General features: G+C 38.8%; 3 protein-coding genes across 3 annotated transcripts; 1 reads left to right on the top strand and 2 right to left on the bottom strand.

The window, feature by feature from the left end:
• Nucleotides 1-3,159: 3,159 nt before the first annotated feature.
• Nucleotides 3,160-4,536, bottom strand: LOC143033616 (cuticle protein AMP2-like). Its single transcript, XM_076199106.1, has 3 exons — nt 4,411-4,536; nt 3,438-3,643; nt 3,160-3,328 (listed from the first exon to the last, which is right to left on the bottom strand). The coding sequence occupies exons 1-3, from the start codon at nt 4,534-4,536 to the stop codon at nt 3,160-3,162; spliced, it is 501 nt and encodes a 166-aa protein (XP_076055221.1).
• LOC143033615 (cuticle protein AMP2-like) lies at nt 4,535-7,657 on the top strand. The gene is made up of 4 exons (XM_076199105.1): nt 4,535-4,552; nt 6,180-6,388; nt 6,490-6,632; nt 7,575-7,657. Exons 1-4 carry the CDS (start codon nt 4,535-4,537, stop codon nt 7,655-7,657), a joined length of 453 nt encoding a protein of 150 aa, XP_076055220.1.
• Nucleotides 7,658-11,784: 4,127 nt separating this feature from the next.
• LOC143033614 (cuticle protein AMP2-like) lies at nt 11,785-12,636 on the bottom strand. Its single transcript, XM_076199103.1, has 3 exons — nt 12,628-12,636; nt 12,065-12,264; nt 11,785-11,953 (listed from the first exon to the last, which is right to left on the bottom strand). Exons 1-3 carry the CDS (start codon nt 12,634-12,636, stop codon nt 11,785-11,787), a joined length of 378 nt encoding a protein of 125 aa, XP_076055218.1.
• Nucleotides 12,637-17,502: the final 4,866 nt, after the last annotated feature.

The raw sequence follows: 17,502 nt of genomic DNA, 5'->3' as shown, positions 1-17,502 counted from the left end.
CAATCAACGAACATGTTTATACTCTGTGCTCATCTATCGCTTAACTTGATACTCATTTACCAAAATTATTAGGCGGGATGTCACCGACCCACTGAGTAAGGAATCTTCTGGAAACTCAATACATTATAGCTCCTCTCTTTTGTACTTTAAGTATTTTTTCAATATGCATATGGTAAGTTCTCAAAAATTGCAATTAGAACTTCATATTTTTTATATCTTTTAAACCTACTAAGTATATATGGAAATTGTAACACAACTAACTCGCTTTAATCATTCATTTACTATTTCTCAAAGGGTCTCATTCAAATTGATCCTTGAGTTATTCGTGTGGCTTTCATATCATTGATGTGAAATTCTGTAGGGTCTACAGAGACATCCTATTATTATTAAAGCATATAGGTCTTATCTTAAATGCAACTAACCACAGTCTATGTATCTTACGACGATGTCATAATCTCATTATTGAGTCACAAATTAAAGTAGAGTAAATCTGCATTAAAAGGCCTATGAAAGTTTGACACAAATGAATTGCTAAGGTGCCTCCGGTATATCGAAAAAAATGTGTTGACTTATTATACCATTAAACTTTCTCGTGTACATATATACAAATAATCACTTATTATGTTTTTACATATCAGTAAAATAGTTCTAATTAACTGGATGCTTTTGTAATCTAACGCAAACACACACACACACACACACACACACACACACACACACACACACACACACACACACACACACACACACACACACACACACACACACACACACACACACACGCACACACACACACACACACACACACACACACACACACACACACACACACACACACACACACACACACACACACACACACACACACACGCACACACACACACACACACACACACACACACACACACACACACACACACACACACACACACACACACACACACACACACACACACACACACACACAAACACACACACACACACACACACACACACACACACACACACACACACACACACACGCGCGCGCGCGCGCGTACAATACAATATATGAGGAATGCTTCAACTCGTACTCAACCATGTATGTTTAGATTTTCTGATGTTCATTTGAAAATCTTCCCTCCCTTCTTCAAGCTGATTTTCGTGTCTGCGCTTCTTGCTTTCGCCATCGCCGACTTTGATTCCCGAGAGGAACCCGTCCACATCCCTGTAGTAGCCGAAACTCGCCAGGAGCCCGTAGCTGGCGCCTCTGCCAGTGACTTTGAGGCTGCTAACGGAATTAGATTCATACAAATGGCCGCACCAGGTGGCGCTGGGCAGAGCAACGCTGAGGGAGTCTTCAGGTGAGACCTTGAAAATTACTTGATATTAACCGCGTATACTCAAGTACAAATAACGCATTTCTGTTATTGCATCTAATAAATTTTTCTTGATTTGTCGGTAGCTACCCTGACGAATTTGATAACGTGATCGAGGTCCTCTACATCGCCAATGAATATGGTTTCCAACCTCAGGGTGCTCATCTGCCTGTGGCTCCTCCTGCTCCTGCTCATGTGGCCGAATTACTGCGCATCGCAGAGGAACAGCGTGCTGCAGGAATCACCTTCGAATCAATTCGACAAATCTTTTTAGCTAGCCTATTTATTGTTGTTATATTTCTTGAAATCACAGTAAAATATATATTTGCTTATACAGTGGAACCCCGCCATTCGTCCGCCTCTCTATTCGTACAACTCTTTATTCGTCCAACTTGTTCAAAGTAAAATTCAACTCGTCATTCGTACTTGCCCCGCAAATTCGGACAGCGTCACCTTGTCACTGGTCGCGCCATACGATCGTTATAGCTTAGTCTCGTGCTAGCTTCAGTAAACTACGCATCATCCTCGCAAGCTTCGTGAAACTTTGTGCTACTTTATTGCTACTTTTTGTTATTTTTATCAAAAATAGGGCAGCCATAGGCCCAAAAAAGATTAGTGATTCAACCAAACCTAAAAGGAAAGCAGTGAGAACGATAATTGAATTGAAATACAAAACAAAAAAACATTGTGAGGTTTGAAAGTGGAACTCGTATCTCTGACCTGTCAACTCAGTATGGCATGGCGAAATCAACCATATCGTCTATACTGAAAAATAAAGACACAATAAAAGAGGCTAATGTTGCAAAAGGAGTGACCGTTCTTGCTGTGAACCGGTCACCCATAATTGAAGAAGTGGAATTTTTGTTGTTGATTTGGATTAACGAAAAACATCTTGCTGGTAACACCATTTCTGAAACAATAATTTGTCAAAAAAGTAAAGCGTTTGTATGATGACCTTAAGCGAGACAGCTCTGGAACCAGTGCACATAGTGATGAATTTAAAGCAAGTAGCGGGTGTTTTGATCAATTTAAGAAACGAAGTGGCATTCACAGTGTTGTTAGGTGTGGGGAGGCTGGCAGTGTAAACAAAGATGCTGCTGAAAAGTTTGTTGGGGAATTTAAAAACTTTGTTGCGAGTAAGATTTACTCATCACCAAGTTTTTAATTGTGACGAAACTGGCCACTTTTGGAAGAAGATGCCTATGAGGACCTACATCACAATAGAGGAGAAATCATTGCCAGGGCTCAAGCCAATGAAAGACAGGCTTACACTCTTGTTGTGTGCTAATGCTAGTGGGGACCTCAAAATTAAACCTTTGCTTGTCTACCACTCAGAAAACCCATGAAATATATCCCCACAACTTTTTCTATTACAAAAAATATATCTTTGTATCTTACTTTTAAAACTTCTTATTTGTGGCAGTCGCCAGAATTTGCTTAGTATCAGACCAAATTAATTTTAGTCACGAGACAATAACAAAGATTCAATTACCAACGTGGTAGACTTGTAAAAAATTCTTGTTGGTAAATATCCATGATAATTCAGTAGATAGTGCAAATGAATCATAAGATGATTAATCATAAGTTATACATTGTATAGTTATACATTGTATAATCTTCAGCATAAATATTATTAATTTAATAGTATACATAGTACTAATACTTATATGGAGTTCTCTTTTAATAAGTGCATAAAAAACACAGAGGCAAAATTTTTCATGAAGAATGACGAAATGTCTTCTTTATTGAAATTTCAATTATTACGAAAATAAATAACTTGATTACAAAAATATTATCGAGTTTATTCGAAGGTGATTCCTGCAGCACGTTGTTCCTCTGCGATGCGCAGGAGTTCGGCCACATGAGCAGGAGCTGGAGGAGCCACGGGAAGGTGGACACCCTGGGGTTGGAAGCCGAACTCGTTGGCTATATAGCGGACCTCGATCACGTTGCCAAATTCGTCAGGGTAGCTATAAGAAAAGATGAAAAAAAAATAATAATAGTAGGAGTGTAAAGGGACTTCTCTAGCTATTCATTATCATTTAGGGTTAATTAGAAGTACAGATTCAAGAATTTTACCTGAAGACTCCCTCAGCATTGCTCTGCCCAGCACCACCTGCGACGGCCTTCTGAATGAATCTGATTCCATTACCGGCCTCGAAGTCGCTGGCAGATGCACCGGCGACGGGTTCCTGACGAGTCTCAGCGATAATGGGGATGTGGACCTGCTCCTCGCTGGAATCAAAGTCGGCTGAAGCGATGGACACGAGTGCGATCAGGATCATCTGTATGGATGGCAGTCAAGAATATGGTTCAAATAAATATTATCGGAAATCGAATTTCTAAGTGATGATCCTTAATCATAATGACACAAACACAATTGATAAAACTTTGAAATATATAAAGGGTAAACTTAAGCACATATGGTATGTGTGCATATTAATGTGTGTCTGTGGGCATATTTGTGTGTGTGTGGAAGTGCATTTACCTAGTTGCATTTACCTAGTTGCATTATACGGGATAGGAAGCTGGGTGTGTGTGTGTGTACGTGTCTAGCATAAAAACTTTACTAAATAGGCTGGTGATATTAAAAACAATAACGGTGAAGAAGCAGTAAAAGATTAACCTGTCAAAGACCATATTTGACCAAAATACGAACATATTTGTCTAGCGTTTATCTAGTGTATGTGCCAAAAAGGCCCACAAAGAAGTTCATCGATATTATTTTATACATCTTTTAACCACTCTTGATCCAAAAATTCAAATGTAAGCTGAATAAAACTGCCTACCACTATGTCAAGATCTCTAGATATACCCTGAATAAACTAGCAACCCCCGAAAAAAGGAGATCAAATATAAGCTGAGCTTACGGGGTAGCTAAGCGCGTATAGTAAAGAAATGTTAATGATTTAGAAGCTAGTTTTGGTCTTCCACAATTATTGTCCATTAGGAAGGTGTGATGAGATGTATATTTCAGAAACCTGATCACTGACCCTGAAATAACAAGTTATTGGACTAACAGTAATAAACGAATAATACATAAGACCCTCACAAACTTCATGTTGGCGATGTAGAGGAAGCTGCAGATATGCATGGGAGATCTGGCAGGACACGGTCTTTTATAGTGAGCATGTGAGTGAATGAAGGGAGGGCAGGGGAGTTGAGGGATTTCGACCATGTCGACTCCATGTGTGGCAAGTAAACTTGTTTTCCTTGATTTATATCTACTCGTGAGAAATAAGCTGAATTCGAATTTCTTGATGCATTTTTCATATTGGTATTCTTATTTTCAAAGAATATAAGAATCTATGCCATTTGTACATGCTGACATACTTAACACGAGGCTAGATTCAGATTTAGGTGAACAAGTTGGTCTCCAAGACTGTATGGTCGAAACCCCTCCTCTCTCCTCTTGTTCATTCTCTCGGGAACTGTAAAAAATTGCGGTCATCAAATTTCTTCATGTATTCCTTCAGCTTCCCCTACATAACCAATATAAAGTTCGTGAGTATCTTGGGTACATACATTTTTTGAGGTTTGTCCCATACCAGAATCTTTTACAACCTAATCATAGCTGAGTCTCTGAATAACATTGTGGAAACCTTTTACGAAACGCAAACAAACATCTATTTCTATAAACTTAACATGCCATCATACTGGAAAACAAAACCTGTTTATATTGCGTTATATTCTAATCAACGAACATGTTTATACTCTGTGCTCATTTTCGATTAACTTGATACTCATTTACCAAAATTATTAGGCGGGATGTCACCGACCCACTGAGTAAGGAATCTTCTGGAAACTCAATACATTATAGCTCCGCTCTTGTGCACTTTAAGTATTTTTTCAATATGCATATGGTAAGTCCTCAAAAATTGTAATTAGAACTTCATATTTTGTATATCTTTTAAAACCCACTAGGTATATATGGAAATTGACTCGCTTTAATCATTCATTTACTATTTCTCAAAGGGTCTCATTCAAATTGATCCTTGAGTTATTCGCGTGACTTCTATGTAATTGACATGAAATTCTGTAAGGTCTAGATATGTATCCTATTATTATTAAAGCATATAGGTCTTATCTTTAATGCAACTAACCAAAGTCTATGTATCCTACGACGAATTCATAATTTCATTATTGAGTCACAAATTAAATTAGACTAAATCTGCATTAAGAGGCCTGTGAAAGTTTGACAGAAATGAATTCTTAATGTGGCTCCGGTATATCGGAGAAATGTGTTCACTTGTTACATCATTAAAACTTTCTCGTGTACACATATACAAATAATCTCTTATTATCTATTTACATATCTGTAAAATAGTTCTAATTAACTGGATGCTTTTATAATCTAACGCAAACACACACACACACACACACACACACACACACACACACACACACACTCGGTGGCGCAGTTGGTAGAACGATGAACTACTAGCATGGTGGTGCGCGTAGTGCTTGGTTCGAATCCTGCCCAGGGCCGAAATTAATTTCGGTACAGCTGCGCTTCGGGTCGTTACTCTGACTCTCGTGGGCGGGGAGTTGGGGGTGTGTGTGTGTGAAAGGTCATAGCATTACCCATAGATCGGACCTACGAGCTCTGAGCTCTCTTCCAGGAGGGAAATAGCTGTCGATCACGAGTCGAACACGTGATCCAAAAAGACCAAGTGAATACACACACACACACACACACACACACACACACACACACACACACGTACAAATCAATATATAAAGAATGCTTCCACTCGTACTCAACCATGTATGTTTAGATTTTCTGATGTTCATTTGAAAATCTTCCCTCCCTTCTTCAAGCTGATTTTCGTGTCTGCGCTTCTTGCTTTCGCCATCGCCGACTTTGATTCCCGAGAGGAGCCCATCCACATCCCTATAGTAGCCGAAACCCGCAAGGAGCCCGTCGCTGGCGCCTCTGCCAGCGACTTTGAGGCTGCTACCGGAATTATATTCATACAAAAGGCTGCCGCAGGTGGCGCTGGGCAGAGCAACGCTGAGGGAGTCTTCAGGTGAGACCTTGAAAATTACCTGATATTGACCGTGTATACTCAAGAACAAAGAACGCATTTCTGTTATTGCTTCTAATACATTTTTCTTGTTTTGTCGGCAGCTACCCTGACGAATTTGACAACGTGATCAAGATCCGCTACATCGCCAATGAATACGGTTTCCAACTTCAGGGTGTTCATCTGCCTGTGGCTCCTCCAGCTCCTGCTCATGTGGCCGAATTACTGCGCATCGCAGAGGAACAGCGTGCTGCAGGAATCACCTTCGAATCAACTCGACAAATCTTTTTAGCTAGCCTATTTATTATTGTTATATTTCTTGAAATCACAGTAAAATATATATTTCCTTATATAGTGGAACCCCGCCATAACGTCCGCCTCTTAATTCGTACAACTCTTTATTCGTCCAACTTGTTCAAAGTAAAATTCAACTCGTCATTCGTACTTGCCCCGCAAATTCGGACAGCGTCACCTTGTTACTGGTCGCGCCATGCGATCGCTTCAGTTTAGTCTTGTGCTAGTTTCCGTAAACTACGCATCATCCACGGAAGCTTCGTGAAACTTTGTGCTACTTTATTGCTATTTTTTGTTATCTTTATTAAAAATAGTGCAGCCATGGGTCCAAAAAAGATTAGTGATTCAACCAAGCCTAAAAGGAAAGCAGTGAGAACGACAATTGAATTGAAAAAAAGAACCCATTGCGAAGTTTGAAAGTGGAACTCGTATCTCTGACCGGGCAACTTAGTATGGCATGGCGAAATCAACCATATCATCTATACTGAAAAATAAAGACATAATAAAAGAGGCTTATGTGGCAAAAGGCAGTGACCGTTCTTGCTGTGAACAGGTCACCTATAATTGAACAAGTGGAAAAACTTTTGTTAATTTGGATAACGAAAAACAACTTGCTGGTGACACCATTTCTGAAACAATAATTTGTCATAAAAGTAAAGCGGTTGTATAATGACCTTAAGCGAGACAGCTCTGAAACCAGTGCACAAAGTGATGAATTTAAAGCAAGTAGCGGGTGGTTTGATCGATTTAGAAACGAAGTGGCATTCACAGTGTTGTTAGGTGTGGGGAGGCTGGCAGTGTAAACAAAGATGCTGCTGAAAAGTTTGTTGGGGAATTTAAAAAACTTTGTTGAGAGTAAGGGATTTACTCCTCACCATATTTTTAATTATGACAGAACTGGCCTCTTCTGGAAAAGGATGGCTAAGAGGACCTATATCACAAAAGAGGAGAAATCATTGCCAGAGCATAAGCCAATGAAAGACAGGCTTACACTCTTGTTGTGTGCTAATGCTAGTGGGGACCTCAAAATTAAACCTTTGCTTGTCTACCACTCAGAAAACCCAAGAGTGTTCGAGAAAAATAATGTTATAAAAAGTAAACTCAGTGTGATGTGGAGGGCTAATAGTAAGGCTTGGGTTACAAGGCAGCTGTTCACCGAGTGGATATATGAGGTGTTTGCCCCGAGTGTGAAAAAATATCTAGAGCAGAAAAAATTACCACTCAAGGCCCTTCTGGTAAAGGACAATGCTCCTGCTTACCCTCCAGGCATGGAGGAAGATCTGGTGGGTGAATACAGCTTCATCCAAGTAAGGTTGTTTCCCCCTAATACCACTCCTCTAATCCAGCCCATAGATCAGCAGGTCATTTCAAACTCCAAAAAGCTTTACACAGAAGCACTTTTTCAAAGGTGCTTTGAAGTGACCTCTGACACAGAACTAACCCTCAGGGACTTTTGGAAGAACCATTTCAATATCTTTCATTGTTTGAAGATAATAGAGACAAAGCCTCGGGGGAAGTTTCTTTCAGGACACTGAACTCTGCATGGAAGAATCTGTGGCAAGACTGTGGCAGCCAGAGACTTTGAAGGCTTTTATACGGAGCCTGTAGTGGTGGATGATATTTTGTCCATGGGGAAGTCCATGGGATTGGATGTAGACAGTGATGATGTGGAGGAGTTGGTCGAATACCATAGAAATGAACTGACAACTGAAGAACTCCAAGAACTGGACAGGGAGCAGCATGTAGAAGTGGTTGAAGAACTTTCTTCTTCAGAGGAGGAAAGTAGTAAGGGAAGCATTTCCACTGCAGAAATTAAAGAACTGTGTTATCACTGGGAGAAAACACAGAGAGTGGTGGAAAATGGCATCCTAACACTACTGTGGTCAGCAGGAGCATCAATTTGTTTAATAACAATGTTATTGACCATTTTAGAAAAAAATCTGAGAATTCGTTAAAGGCAGACAACATTGGACAGGTTTTTAAAGAAAGAATCCCAATATTTTTTTAGTGCAAAAAGATAGAAAAAAGAGAGAAAACATCTGAAGGGATGTTACCTGATGTTTATATGGAAAGTGACTTCCCTTCCAAACAGTAACATCAACATCCCTCCTCCTCCTCTACACCTTCCACTTATGCCATCACCTTACCTCAGTACAGGTAAAGTCCAGTTACATTTTTTTTTCATGTACTGTACAGTACTGTATATTTATTGTTTTTCATAGTTTTTATGTATTCTATGCTTAAAATATTATTACAATAAGCAATAATCTGTGGGTCTGGAATGGATTAATCCAATTTACATTATATCTTATGGGAAAAAACGATTCGCCATTCGTACAAATCGCCATTCGAACAGCCTCCTGGAACGGATTGTGTACGAATAGCGAGGTTCCACCGTATATAGTGTTGACTTATCCATTCTAACATTATACCGGTCAAAAGAACACAGTATCATTCATTACAAAGAAATATCACTATTATTTATAGTTATTCATCATCACATATTAGCCTGTCTGAAACAATTTGAATCACCTGTAACTCCTTTTGATGTGTTGGATTTCACAACAACGAATACTCATTCATTACCAGTGACTACCATTTACCTCGGTTGGCCAAGCTCTTAGGGCAACTTATAACAGATCCTTTGCCGTCTGTTATAAGATCCTCTCATTGATTTTAAAAGGAATTTTGCTCATTCTCCTTTGTAAATCAGCACCTGTAATATCCTTAGTGTATTGATATACTGATGTCATCTCACTCTGGTCATGACATAAACACACATGAGGTAGTTACTGCCTTTTCTCTCAGGTACAGATACAAACTTTGTGCATCTCAAAGTTTTACAGCAGAAACATTTCCCATTACGTGGTCAAAGTCATAGTACATATTTAAAGTTCCCCTCTTTCTCTATCAATTCCGCATAAATCATGAATGTAATTAATTCATTTTTTTTATATTCTTAGTGGTCATTGCATATGCTGCTTCTAAGTAAACAGACTAATTTTTAGAGTACGTGTATATTTATAGCAGACCGTAAATTAATTTTAGTAAATTAGATTATATACCGGGGTGAAATGAATGCCGTAGGGGAAATAATAGGCTACAATCATCTATCCTCTTGAAATGCGGCAGTGTAACTGCACTAATTGAATCCAATCAGTATGATCCAACATCAAATACCCTAGATTATTCATTGTAAGCATTAATAGAAGAATAAGAATTGTAACTAGAAGTCGCAAAATATATAATTAGGATATGTAATAAAGCATAAGTTTAGTAAAGGTTACACGGTAAAAATGAATAGGAAAGGTCACAATGGATACTCATATTGAATATTAGAAGGTATCTGTAACTTGGGAATGGTAAGCAGATATTAAGACATTGTATTTGTATTGTTTGTTGGTAATTTATGATTTCAGAACTTCTGACACAATTAACTATACTGCAAAAGTCTAGCCACCTAACCAAAACAATCATACACTGCAATTCAAACTTTTTGACAGACTCTACACCAACCATGAACATTTGATGTGGCACATAACATCAGACCTGGCCACTCAAATTATTTCTGCACACACCCTCATATGTGAGAAGCCATGTTTTATTTGTATAATTTTACCAATCGCTGTTGGTTTTAACTGATTATCAAATATTGTATGGCAACTTTAAATTCCGCTACACAGCCTTTATTTGCTACTTTCAAAGGGATATGCCAAGGAAAAAGAGGGGTAAATTTGCAATGGTTATGCTCTAATATCAATAAACACACTGGTCGGCTAAGAGATATTATGACTGGATTGTCTGTGTACATGTCATTATGCATGTTTTGTTCTTATTCCCATTATTTTTTTAACAGCTCTGTGTTTCACACGCGAGATGTATATTTTATCTACTCGCAGTAAATACACTTATACACCACACTTAAAATGCGACTCCCACAAATGCAAACACCAAATCAAGCTTTTCCTTTTTTAAAGTTACTTTCCGACTTTCTCATAAAATATATCTTCCTATGGGATAGACGGTGTATGTGTATGTGCGCGCGCGCGCGCGTGTGTGTGTGTGTGTGCGTATGTGTGCGTGTCTGTATATGTGTTTATGTGCGCCTGCGTATGTGTATGTGTTGTATGTATGTATGTATGTATGTATGTATGTATGTATGAATGTATGTGTGCATGCTTGAGTGTGTGTGTTTGTGGGTGCGCGCATGTGTGTATGTATGTGTATGGGGGCATATGTTTCTGTGCGTGTTCGTGAGACTATATTTGTATGTTGTTGTGCAATTTCGTATGTGTTTGTGTTAGTGTGTCTGTGTCTGTGTGTGATTCACCATGGTCTTAGATCACGTGTTGGAATCGTGATCGACAGTTATTAACCTCCCGTATGAGAGCTCAGAGCTCGAATGACCGATCTATGGGTAATACTGTGACCTTACACGCACACGCACACACAACTCCCCGCCCACGAGAGTTCGAGTAACACTCTGCAGCGAAGCGATATTGAAATTATTTCAGCACTAGGCGGGAGTCGAACCCGGACTTCCGTAGTGGCTGGCGAGAACTCTAACCACAGCACCACGAGGTGTGTGTGTGTGTGTGTGTGTGTGTGTGTGTGTGTGTGTGTGTGTGTGTGTGTGTGTGTGTGTGTGTGTGTGTGTGTGTGTGTGTGTGTGTGTGTGTATGTGTGTGTGTGTAGATGTACAAGAATAATGTAGTGTACATCAGTACACGGTTATGTATAATTGATATATGTGTAAGCCTAAATGTGTACAATGTGTGTAGAAGCAAATTGATCTTATATCGGAGACCACACTGTCGTTTTTCTGAACTTGAATGATTTGTAAGAATATTTTTCATACTCCTTGATCAGGTGTTATTTGATCAACACCGTATTCTTTTTCTAGTGTTCAATAGATAAGTCAAAACCGCATAATGGTGCTAGATATTGCTTTTCACAATCATTCATCTCAGATTTATTTTTCATTGCCATTAAAATAATATACGGGGTGAAGATTGAATAATACTGTAAGTAAAGGAAAACATTTTATTGAAAGTTCAAACTAACAAAAATAAATTAATAAGTTAATTCAATGGATGCTGTCGAGGTTATTCGAAGATGATTCCTGCAGCGCGTTGTTGCTCTGCGATATGCAAGAGTTCTGCCACATGAGCAGGAGCTGGAGGAGCTACGGGAAGGTGGGCACCCTGGGGTTGGAAGCCGAACTCGTTGGCTACGTACCTGACCTCGATCACGTTGCCGAATTCATCGGGGTAGCTGAAAAAAGAGTGGCAGTGTTAATAACAAAATAAAATTTCAATGGCTGGATACATATGAAAAATATCTACATAAAAGTTAAAAAAAAAAAAAAAAAAAAAGTCTTCACACCTGTAAACACCCTCAGCGTTGCTCTGTCCAGCGGCTCCTGCGGTCGCCTTTTGTGCAAATCTGATTCCATTACCGGACTGGAAGTCACTGGCGGAGAAGCCGTCGACAGGTTCCTGACGTGTTTCAGCGACAATGGGAATATGCTCCCGGGAGTCGAAGTCGTCGGCGGCGGCGACGGCCACAAGAGCAAGCAGGATCATCTATAAAGGAGCCTTACAAATCAGCATTTTGAATGACTATTAACTATGAATTACATCTGACTCACAGTGGAAATTGAAGTAGACAATTTTTAAGATATATAGAATGCCGATATTAGGTTGTTGGAACGTATTTCAAAAGTAGATACGAGTAACAAAAATCAACAAAGGAAAGACAGACACTCCAGTATTTGTGGATAAGATAAGATCTATAAGGAGTAAAACGTGTAATGTAGCGTCACTTGCGACTATCATTTTATTGAATATCTTTATGGCTTGACTGCAAATAAAGTTAATCAATGTTTCAATCTGGCTTTTGGTAGGTGTTGGTTAAGATTTCAAGTAAATTGCACTTAGGACACTCACGAATTTCATGTTGACAATATGAGAGAAGCTGCAAGAATACATAGGGATCTAGCTGGACGGGGTCATTTATAGTTGCTTGAAAGATCAAAATAGGGGAGAGAAGGGAAGGGTTTTGACCGTATGGTTGACGTCTTGCGCAAGAAAACTCGTCTGTCTAGAATTAGATCTGTCTTTGTACTAGATACCTTGCCTCAACCCACTCCTCTTACCCAGAATGTTTATGCACACATGTATTTCATTTTTGTCCTATAATGATTACAATCTACTATCATGGCCAATTCAGTGTATTTTTTCCAATATTTAGTAGCCCTTTGTAAAATATTCTATCAGAATTAAAGCAACAATACCTAATCACTTCATAAATAATGATTGTTTCATAACTAAAATCAAAACGAATTAACAATAAGAAACCAAACTGTGTAAGCCTCTCACTAGTGAGACAAATGCACATCTACAAAGAAAATAGATACTTTTTTCCAGTTAACCAATTCATTACTAGAACTAAGAGATAAGGAGTAAGGGGAACCCCTTTTTTTTTATTTTTGCTTAGCTACCCATCTGATCGAGCACTTAATCTCTCTTACTTCCCCTTCCACTTCTTTGCACTATTGGACAAGACCTTGTTCGGGCTGACCTATATAGATTCCCATAGTTCCTTTTCTTCTACTAACAAGTCTGAGTTCACCATGTTGGGGTCTTTCGAACTGGTACATGAATCTCTGAATACTATATGATACATATACATGTAGTTCACTATAAACCCACTATCGGAGAAATAATAACGGAAAATACAGGGAAACTGTATATTTCGACTACTATCTGTAGTCCTCTTCAGCAGAAGAGAACTACAGATAGTAGTCGAAATATACAGTTTCCCTGTATTTTCCGTTATTATTTCTCCGATAGTGGGTTTATAGTGAACTTTTACAAATGTGTTATAACATACTAATTTCCATATACATGCGCACAAATATGTGTAAGTTGACACTCACACAAGGTTCTGTGCTGGTACCTGTAATGTTATTACTGGTTATAAATGACGTAGTAAATGAGATTTGCAGTTATACAAATTTCTTTGCTGCTGATAATAGGATTACGAAGAAAGGGAAAGATGAAAAGAATTGTGCATTGCTAGAAGAACACCTAGATGTGGTTTATAAGGAGATCCAGAAGTAAATGATAAATTTCAGCATAATGAAATGTGAAATCGTATCTATGGGTGAGAGTAAGAAAAGACCGTCTCGAAGTAATACAACGGGAGAAGAATTAATCGCGAAGGCAGAGGAAAGAAAGAATCTTATGGTTTTCATCAGAGATGATTTATAGACGGGAAGTCATATAATAAAAGAAAAGTAATAGGACAGACTTATAATTTGCTGATGGTCATAAGATTTGTATATTACATGGATAAGGAGAGATTTAAAAGTCAGATTTACCCCAGTCTGGAGTATGTGGAAGAGGTGCAGTGTGTGTGTGTGTGTGTGTGTGTGTGTGTGTGTGTGTGTGTGTGTGTGTGTGTGTGTGTGTGTGTGTGTGTGTGTGTGTGTGTGTGTGTGTGTGTGTGTGTGTGTGTGTGTGTGTGTGTGTGTGTGTGTGTGTGTGTGTGTGTGTGTGCGTGTGTGTGTGCGTGCGCGTGCGTGCGAGCGCGTGTGCGTGTGTGTGTGTGTGTGTGTGTGTGTGTGTGTGTGTGTGTGTGTGTGTGTGAGTGTGAGTGTGAGTGAGTGTGTGTGTGTGTGTGTGTGTGTGTGTGTGTGTGTGTGTGTGTGTGTGTGTGTGTGTGTGTGTGTGTGTGTGTGTGTGTGTGTGTGTGTGTGTGTGTGTGTGTGTAGTCTATTGCTGACTAAAGTTTCAGAGGCCTGAGCAGACTGGGTTCACGCCTAGAAAATCAACAACTGACCGGATCCTAGCGCTTCGTATTCTTGTAGAGTACGGACGTGAGTTCTAATAAGGGTTTCTTGCAGCTTATGTTCATCTCAACCAGGTGTTTGCCTTGGTGGATCGTGGAGTGTTCCGGGATTTACTGCAGAAATAGAAGCCAAGATTGTTAGTAAAAAGTCCATAGTTCGAGAAGAACAGTTAGACATTTCTAAATATATAGAAAATTTACCTCAATTTTCAGAACAAGAACCTAAAATATTTTATCTTCAGTGGAAAAAATTGGCAAAACAATTACAAACCCCTGAAAATAACTGGCCCTTGATTATTCAAACTCAGTTTAAGGGGAACGCTTTGCAAATTTATATTTCTCTTTCAGAAATAGAAAGCGGGTATGATAATGTAAAAACTATTATTCTTAAAGTTTATGAACTAATATCAGAGGTCTACGGACAGAAATCTAAAAAATATAAGAAGGCTTCTCAGTTAACAGAAAATGTTATTCAATAGGTGGTGTTTAGTTAGCAAAACATATAATATAGATGAACTTAAACAACTGATTTTGTTGGAAAAATTCGAAAACACTTCAGAGATGGATCTTAAGATTTTTCTAGATGACCACTTTCCCGATACTTTGACTAAATCTGCTATTTTGGCTGATGAGTTCAAAATAACTCACAAAACTAAATCAAGACAAATGGATTCCCAAAAGCTCAAATAATTCATCTCAGATTCAGTTAAATACCCTGACCCTTAGTCTCTAAAGAAAACCTCTGAGTATCCACCTAACCATCTTATTATTCCAATTACAAACCTGATTCTCGGTCTCCAAAGAAATCCTCTAAGTATTCACCTATTTCATCTTATCCCAATTACAGGTCTGATTTCAACCATAGTCCTCCAAACCAACCCTGGTAAAAGATAGAAAGGTTTAAAATTAGTTACCCTATATGATGTTCTTATTGCAGAAAAGTTGGCCATCACATTCAGCTTGCTGAAAAATATTAGTACCGCCAGTTTCCCCATCTAACATCAATTCTTCTAAGTAGTACGAAACCAAATGATTCAATATCCCCTATTCAGCACACATAACGAAAGAATCCGGATTTATCAAGTAGTATTGACCCATCCTCTGCAGACCATGTTTCTTGCTTCAAACCCTTTGTATTCTCAAGAACAATAGCTCACAGCAGCAGTGGACGATAAAATCCAGTGTCCATGCTATGAGACACAGGAGAAAAACAAAATCTAATGTTGAATTCTGCATTACATAATCCTGAACAATCTTATGCAGGTTATAGCATACTGATAGAAGGAGTTGGAGAAATCGTAATATGTTCATTACATAACATTTTCTTACATTCTGAACTAGCCACCGTAATGGTCAAAGTAGCTGAAGTGGAATCTCTTCCTTTAGTAGGAATATCATTATTGTTAGCAAATGACATTGCTGGAAACAAAGTCACATCCCCTGTAGTAACCAATAACCCTGAGACCTCAGTAGAAGAACCTCAGCCTATAATTTTTTTTCTCAACATGGGTCTCATTCGTATTAACATTATCTTACTACATGCATTATACATGCTTTGACCCTCATATATCCCACTCTCTTATGTGCTAACTATTCTAATGTATATATTTACTTATTATTTAAACTTCACGCGTAGAATTCCTTCCAGAATCTTCTGATTATTTGTTACCCTATCTCTGATCCTACAGTAATTTGTCCAGCTACAGACCGAATAAGTCAGTCTAAGAAAGACGTCTAGAGGTGAAGTGATCCATAGATTCCTATGATGTAACAAATGGCGACACATAGGCAGCTCCATAACGTAACAGTTGCCTTCGGAGAATCATAGGATATCGCTGAGTCTGTGCTATGAGACTCAGTTTAGACAAATTACCAACATAATTCTTGAACGTCAACCCCGGCTATATGGGTATGTGGCATGTTTCTCTGATTTTTTTTTTATCCTACTCACAGGGTTGTCTCCACAAAAGAAAACCCTCGATGGAAGAGACAAAGGGGATGCCAACAGAGCTCATGGAGTGGTAAGTTGATCGAATTTGTCGAGAGATTTTTAGAGCGGGAAGGTTAGCTGCATGTAAGCTTGTTCGAAGAGACTGTGTGGGGCGGCGCCAGCGTTTGAGTTAAGCAAGGCGCCCCCTGGCGTATACCTCTAATTGATGATGAAATAGAACCAATAATAGATGACTAATCGAGTTAGTACAAATGAGTTTATATCGGGAATAATTATCTAGCCGCTTTTTTCCAAAAGCCACCAATATGTCTCGGCGATGTGGTGGTATCGCGCTCGATTGCTAATTCAGCTATCCGAGTTCGAGTCCCTGCCAAAAACTGAAAATCTCAGCAGAGAGGCCGGCCCTTCAACTTTAATAGGCAAAGAGTTGTGTCTGTATGTAAGGTCAAAGCATTACATAGAGATCGAGCTGTATATGAGCTAATCCAAAACCGTTGTGAATCACAAACACACATGCATACATATATAAACATGCGCACTCACACAAATACAAATAGGTCTTCATATGTTCATGGAATGACCAAATATGCATCTGCAAACGTGCATTTTTTTCTCTGCTCATTTTCTTGGCTCTTTGACAAATGCATCTTCGTGGACTTATTTTCCTACAGGTTCCTATTTTCTTTCTACACTTGTCTTACTCCATTAACTTTCCATTTCTTCTGTACTTTGGTTGCGCCTCTGCTATTTCTAGACTATATTTTACATTTTCTCACGATCTTTTCAGGTTTTCTTCTTAACCTATCTTTATGGAATCTCTTTGTTGGCTTGGTCTTTACCATTCTTTCCACATCATTGAAACTAACTCATGAGTGTTTAGAGTATCTCTTCCTGAACTCTAATTTCTTTCATGTATATACTCATTTGATTTTTATTTTGCATCTCAGTAGCCTTCTTTATTCCATAGTTACTATTGGCATTCCATATTTAACGTGCCTAGACTTTCATTGTACATGTA

This window comes from Oratosquilla oratoria, chromosome 16 (assembly GCF_046742065.1).
Source record: "Oratosquilla oratoria isolate Oo_2021 chromosome 16, ASM4674206v1, whole genome shotgun sequence".
Lineage (NCBI taxonomy): Eukaryota > Metazoa > Arthropoda > Malacostraca > Stomatopoda > Squillidae > Oratosquilla > Oratosquilla oratoria.
This window is presented reverse-complemented; position numbering and strand designations above follow the sequence as displayed.